This window comes from Lucilia sericata, unplaced genomic scaffold, assembly GCF_015586225.1.
Source record: "Lucilia sericata isolate MDLA Ls3-8-SP2 unplaced genomic scaffold, ASM1558622v1 Contig000244F_arrow, whole genome shotgun sequence".
In the NCBI taxonomy this organism is placed as follows: domain Eukaryota; kingdom Metazoa; phylum Arthropoda; class Insecta; order Diptera; family Calliphoridae; genus Lucilia; species Lucilia sericata.
Genome location: NW_023994270.1, coordinates 1 through 7,500, shown reverse-complemented (window position 1 = coordinate 7,500; position 7,500 = coordinate 1). Strand labels below are relative to the sequence as shown.

General features: G+C 32.9%; 1 protein-coding gene across 3 annotated transcripts in view; it reads right to left on the bottom strand.

The window, feature by feature from the left end:
* Positions 1-6,874, bottom strand: part of LOC119602602 (proton-coupled amino acid transporter-like protein pathetic) — a 12,117-nt gene extending 5,243 nt beyond the window's left edge. The window contains exons 1-4 of one of the 3 annotated variants that reach the window (XM_037954200.1): positions 6,597-6,874; positions 6,397-6,470; positions 802-894; positions 583-733 (exon numbers count right to left, since the gene is read on the bottom strand). In XM_037954200.1, the coding sequence (XP_037810128.1) occupies positions 583-733; positions 802-894; positions 6,397-6,470; positions 6,597-6,611 (333 nt within the window). In that variant the 5' untranslated portion in view covers positions 6,612-6,874. Of the gene's footprint in view, positions 1-582; positions 734-801; positions 895-1,397; positions 1,524-6,396; positions 6,474-6,596 lie in introns of those variants that run through there. The other 2 variants (XM_037954198.1, XM_037954201.1) reach the window with 2 other exon arrangements.
* Between the last annotated feature and the right edge of the window lie 626 nt (positions 6,875-7,500).

Genomic DNA, 7,500 nt, shown 5'->3' with positions numbered 1-7,500 from the left:
TATGTTTAATTGTGTAACTTAAGGTCGAATGTGATGAAAAGAATGCGCACGTTTTTTTAAAGAATATGTCACCAATGAATAAGCAACGAATAGTTGGGCTTTTAATATATTTTTTATAGAAAAAAAAACACGCACTTAAAAAGTTTAAAAAAGAAATTTCATGGTAAAAATTTTTACAAATTAAGATCAATCAATTCAAAAAGCTATAAGGCATCAAATACTGGTGGTAAACTCACAATAAAAAATATATTCTAGGTCCATATTAGATTCTAAGACGGTCTAACCATAGGGTTTAAAATTGAGCAGTTTGAGAGCTGACATCTCCAAAAATATTCTCTACTGATAAAGTTTGTTTGGTATTGAAAAGGGGCGAGATCGGTACTGATATCACCCTACCCCCCTTATATATCCGTCTTATCGAAAATCTTCCTTTTGTCCATAAATCGTTTAAAAATCAAAGTAAATCATGCCCTTAAACTTAAGAGTTCGATCTTTAATTGACTCAAATTCCCATTAAAGGCCCTCTGCCATATATACATATCTACTTAGGTATATTAGAAATCAAATACCTCTTTCACTTACCAATACATAACTGCAGTGTGTACAGACTATAGCGGTAGCTATAGTAGCAAAAATACCCATTATAATACCGGAGTACATAAAAGCAATGGGCATAGAAAGAATACCAGTACCAAGAGAGGCTTTCAGCAAATGTGTTAAGGTTTCATTATCTCTAAAAAGGATGAAAATACAAAAACAAATTAATTGAAAATTTTTAAAGAAATATAATAAAGAACTTACGTTGTGGGATGCTCATTCTGACGGGCCAAAAAGGGATCAAAATCGGATTGGGTTAAAGCATGTTCGGCATCTTTGCGAGGTTGAATTTTATATCTGAAATTAAGAAATGAAAGGGAATTGTTAATTAAATTAATTGAAATAATAAAGACTACGACATATTTTCTTTAATTTTTAATATTTTTTTTTGAAAATATTAAAAATTCAAATAATTTTGAATTTAATTTCTTAAAATTAAACCTTTAATGAAAGATTAGTGTTTTAATATTTAAAAAGAACTCAAAATTTATAAAAATATAGAACAAATATGATTGCGTTTCACTTTCGAATAAAGAAGAAATTTTGAAAAACTTAACCTAACATTTTATTAGCATGTTTCGGTTTGAAATTCTCAGCACATTTTATTTTAAATTAATATTTGTATTTCATAGCAGATTTTAACAAAATTTTGTAAAAAAAAAACTTTAGTTTATATTTTTTTACAAAAAATTTCGAAACGTATTTTGAAATTTCAATAAAATTTATTAGAAAATTCTTTGGGTTTTGAGTATTTCTCTTTGTTTCACTGAATCAGATCCTTTCGCAAAAAAAAAACCTGCCTTAATTCCAATGGTTCACTTAAAGGTTCACTCATTTTTAAAATTTTCTATTCAAACACGTTTCGATTTCGTTTTATTCCCGCTCCAATTGAAAATGTTCGACCGTTTTGTAGGCAATTTAAAAGACAACTGTTTTTATGATCGTTTACAGCAAAGCTTGAAGTCTATCTTCTCCAAAAGTTTAGATTTACAGTGAAATTCTTTTTTCCATTAAAAGCACCAATAACTACCAACAACTACAAAAAACAAAAGTAGTAGTCGCAGCACACATAAAGTACTAATCAACATTAATTGTTTATTGTTTATTTTTGCAACATTAACAGTTTTATTCTGCCGCATCAATTTGCCCAACAAAACAGAAAAGGCAACAGTAATTTGTCCCACCAAATACTCTGCTCTGTTTTAGGTTTAAAAGCTCAAATATACACAACATACATAAAGTGTGAATATGTCTAAATATCGGTGATATTTTCTACTCAAATTTAAAACAACAACAACTAGCATAACGAAACGACGACAACATTTTACAACGTACAATCAACTTCTAAATAGGAGAAGTATTTCTGCTTGCTCAGCTCAAATGAACAGCATTTGCCGCTTCAGACATTTTCTTTTTTTTTTTGACGTTGATTTTCTTTACATTTAATCGGTTTGTGTGAATTATGGGACGACTGACTGGCTTGTCCATTTCTATTGCATCAGCTTATCATGTTTGCAACTTTATGGTCAGCGATCGTTTTTCTTTTGTTTTAGTGGAATCATTTTTTTGTTTGTTATTATGACCATTTAGTAACAATCGCGTTTTAAAATAAATTTTGCTAAGTGTTAGTATGTAGAATTTCTCTTTTTAGCAAAAGCATACTTTTAGGCTGTTCAATTAAATTGCTACAGTGGCGTTGTAAATTTATTAAATAATTTACTATTGATTCAATTTAATCGAATCAATATTTACAAAAATAGCATTTTAAGTGGATATTTAAGCCAATTAAGCGTATTTTGATTTGTGATTAGAAAACATTCGTCACATGATTGTCACAATGGAATTTTTTATAAAATTTTTTGAATTATGGCGAATAGTTCTGGGTGGGATAACTAGGAAAATAGAGGAAAATAAACTTGTAACCTGTAAAGACGAGGTGTTGCAGAGTTTTTGTTTTGAATTGGACTACATGCGATCAACGGGGGCGTGAACAGAGTACCCCAAAGTAGAACACCTGTAACCCTAGGTGTATGTGTGTGATTGCAATCCGGGGTAAAGAGGGGTTTCCAAGTACCTCTAGTCTGCCGATACTATAAACTGGTGATGTCAAATGTATCCTCGGTATTTTCTTGAAATGATTTCACCAAGAAAGGGAGAGGCATTTAATCTGGTACCACGGGAACCGGTAGCTCATAGGGCAGAGTTTCGAACTTTGTTATTAGAGAGGTTTTTTTTCAGGGTACACGTAGTGAATAAGGTTTAAACCCAAACTCTCGGAAGAGAATGTTGCTTTAAAGGCTGAAGGCACGGTAAAGTCTAAATTTCTGGATAAGTTTGGTGCTATTGCCGAGGCAACAGATGACCTTTAGAGAAGTGACTGTGTGGCTAAGCGTTGGAAATGAGTTGGTGTTAAGTGTATACGATAAGGGAAGAATATAGGTAATGATAAATGAGAAGTGTACTGAGTTGAATATCTTATAAAAGTGACATCAGTTTATTTCACTTCCTTGACAGAGTATGTTCAGGGTTTAGGGTTTACTGTGTTCATTCCAGACTTACCACAGTGTGTTCCCTTGTGTATGGATTATTTGCTGGATTCGTATTACGTTTCAAGGTGCTATTGCCGAGACAGCAGATGACCTTTAGAGTAGTGACTGTGTGGCTAAGCGTTGGAAATGAGTTGGTGTTAAGTGTATATGATAAGGGAAGAATGTAGGGAGTATATCATATATCTTTACAAGTGATACCATTGGTGCGTACCCTGTTAGTAAGAACTTGTCATTGGATTATTTGATGGATTCGATGGTATTTTCCTCTTCCAATTACGTCTCAAGGTGCTGTTGCCGAATCAACAGACATCATCCCATCCGAGTGGTTGTAAACGGAAGTAATGTTTTTGCATGTCGGAAGTTAAGAAATGGGACAGCAAGGGTCAGAGATTAGATGACCCAAGTACCGGCGAAACCATGTACAAAAATTGCCAACTTCATGTGCGAGACACAAAGAAGCGATATTTAGGGTTTACTCTGTTCATATCAGACTCACAGCAGTGTGTTCTCTGTTAGTTAAGAACTTTTGTTTGGATTGTTTGATGGATTTGTATTTTCATCTACCAAATCTCAAGGTGCTGTCAACAGAGTGATGTTTTTGCATTTCGGAAGTTAGGAAACCGGACAGCAAGTGTCAGTACCGGAGGAACCATGTACAAAAATTGCCACCTTGTTCTTTGTGAGACACAAAGTGGCGGTGCTGTCTTGTCTAGCTCACAATGTGCAATAAGACTAAAAAATGGTCTATCAAATCCTTCTTCTCTTTCTCTCTCATTAATGGTTTGTAATTTTTTTAAACGAAAACTTTATATTGACTGATTTGCTCTTAGTTATCTAACTGGCAATCTCTAATCACTGTTGTCATGTACAAACCCCAGACCCTACCTATGACATTGAAAAGTTTACACACATAACAACAGATAGAAACTTTGTACTTTGTAAACAAATAGAATTCTTCCTTAAAAATAAAAACAAAACTTATTTTTCTGTATTATCATTAAATGACACTTGCAATTGACTTTTTTCTTTTTTAATCGGCTATATTATTATTTAGTTTAATCTCCCCTAAGTTTTGTTGTCATTTTTTTGCCACTAAATATTTCATTAACGAAATGAATTCGCAAATAAGATTTAAAATATAGATTAAATTTTAAAGGATTGTCTAATTACTTGTTAATTTTCCATTAATAATAGCAAAATAACAAATACGTAATAAATAATATCAAACGGAATATTTTTTTATTGTTTGTCTAAAATCAATATTTTAAATAAATATTAAATTACTGAAAATTTATAAAGTGAATAGAGAAAATAACGCTTATAATAGCTATATGTTTGAAAAAATATAACATGTTATCATATTATTAACATTTGACCACTAATTAAAATTTATAAAAAAAAAAATAAAATAAAACACGAAACCTCATAATTATTTTTGTACTTAGATAAGTATGAAAGTGTGTGCAAATAGTTATGTACTTCTCTTAGTCAGAATTTATCATAGTTTTGTTATTTTTAGAAATTTTTAATTTTATTTCATTTTTATTTGCTTAATGCTTGTGCACGTATTTGTTTACATAAAAATTTATGTTTACATTTGAAAACGATGACTGTTTTTTTTTTTAATTTAAATATTATATTTATTTTGCAAATATTTCTTTAAACTGGACCCAAAAGTTCAGGTGAAAAAGTGGGAAGGGTTTATGCGTACCCATGTTCGTCAGTCCACTCTGGCAAACTATCCATGTCCCCAAAAAAGTATCGCACTGAAACCCGATTTATATTAATTCTATATAAAAATAAATCTTTCTTCCGAAATTTATGGGGATCAGCCCATATCTGACCCTAATCCAATTCCTTCACTCCTTGAACCTAATTCCACAGTTCTAGAAATCAAGGATAAAGATAAAGACATAGGGAAGGGGACTGAGGAAAAAGAAGAATCAAACAAAGGAAGGGAAGGAGGGGAGCAGAGGGAGGCCAGGCCCGACGAGACGGGCGGAAGGGGGGGAGAGGGAGCAGGACCGGGGAGGAAAGAAACAAACGGGAGAAAAGGGAAGGGAAACGGACACGAGCGAGAGCGAGCGAGCGAGCGAGCGAGCGAGCGAGCGAGCGAGCGAGCGAGCGAGCGAGCGAGCGAGCGAGCGAGCGAGAGCAGCGAGCGAGCGAGCGAGCGAGCGAGCGAGCGAGCGAGCGAGCGAGCGAGCGAGCGAGCGAGCGAGCGAGCGAGAGAGCGAGCGAGCGAGCGAGAGCGAGCGAGCGAGCGAGCGACCGAGCGACCGAGAGACCGAGCGACCGAGCGACCGAGGAGCGAGCGACGAGCGAGCGAGCGAGCGAGCGAGCGAGCGAGCGAGCGAGCGAGCGAGCAGCGAGCGAGGACGAGCGAGCGAGAGCGAGCGAGCGAGCGATCAGAGAGCGCGCGAGCGAGCTAGAGAGCGAGCGAGCGAGTATCTAGCTATCTATCGAGCGATATCGATCTATCTATCTATCGATCTATCTATCTATCATCTATCTATCTATATCTATCTATCTATCTATCTATCTATCTATCTATCTATATATCTATCTATGTATGTATGTATGTATGTATGTATGTATGTATGTATGTATGTATGTATGTATGTATGTATGTATGTATGTATGTATGTATGTATGTATGTATGTATGTATGTATGTATGTATGAATGTATGTATGTATGTATGTAGTATGTATGAGTATGTATGTATGTTGTATGTATGTATGTATGTATGTATGTATGTGTATGTATGTATGTATGTATGTATGTATGTATGTATGTATGTATGTATGTATGTATGTATGTATGTATGTATGTATGTATGTATGTATGTATGTATGTATGTATGTATGTATGTATGTGTATGTATGTATGTATGTATGCTATCTATCTATCTATCTATCAACATATCCATCATTTACCGGAAGAGCATCATCTAGGGCAGAAACATTTCACCCTATTTCTTTAAATCAAAATCATCACTATAAATTTTCAATTGAACTCATATTTTAAAACTGCACTTATTGTTCAGTCTTATTTAAAGATCTTGGAATTTGAACCTTAAACAAATTGTCACGCTCACTTTTGTTGCTCTGCTTTATTCTCAGCTCAACTAACGGCAATTAAATAATTTAATAAGCGACATCTAATAAAAGATTTCCGCTTCAATACAAAAACATTGAACAATTAATTAACTTTAATATAAAATAAAAAGAAATTAAAAAAACACTTACTTTGTATTACCGCTTAAACCGTCGCCGGGTATAAATTGTTCCATTTCTTGGGGGGCATGTTTGCCACCGCTGTCCTGCTTAATAAAATCAAACACATTTTGTTATTGAAGAAATTAAAAAATTTTAATAAAATTAAAATGCTGTACAATTTGTAGCAATTGTTAAAAAAAAGTGCACAAAAGAAAATGTTCAACACTTACCGATATATTCACCATATTGTTGTAGTTAAATATTTGTTTTTGTAATTTATTTATTAATTAATAAATAATAGAAGTATGTATATGGAGAAACCGCTGGGTTGGTTGTAAAATTCAATAAATGCTTGCTGCTTTGGTTACATAATTCTGTTGTGGCGTTTTATTTATAGAAAAACTAAACAAAGAGCCCTTTTACTTTTCTTAACAGCAATTAAATTTTAAAAAATTCTGTTTCCTTTTTTTCAATATTAGAAGGCGGAAAATAATGTAGAATGGCCAAACTGCAAAGAAAGAGAGAGAGAGAAAAAAGGTTTAATTAATTTTTTTTTTCAAGTATTAATGAACAATTGATTGATTCATATGGTCTATAATTAGAAGGAAAAATGTAAAAAACATACTTTTTTGTTTTATACTTTTTTAATTAGTCCGTGTTTTGCTTTTGCAATTAATTGATTAAAAACATTTCGATTTATATTGGTAAATTTTGTCAGTAGTGACTGTTTTTGATTATTGCAAAATCATCATGATTGTGATTTTTTTGTATTATTTCATTATCAGTTGTAATTCTAATGTTATTCTATTTGTTTGTTTTTGTTTTTGCAAATAATTTTCAATGTCTAGTTTATTAACAAATTTACAATGTTTGTTATTCAATTAAGAATCAGGAATTTGGAATGACTGTAGGGTGGCGTATTCTATAAATATTTCTTTAAATTAAATCTTTGAAATTCGATCGGGCTTCTAACTTGTTTTGTGTTATCTCGTTTGGAACACCTTGAAATATTGGCTGTAGTCCTGGATCTTGAATCTTTCTTTATCAGACTTTAATTTTATGTTAGCTTACAAAATAAGGAGTTATCTAAGTACTTACTACGATCGCCTGCAAATAGGGAGCTAAGTAAGTAGT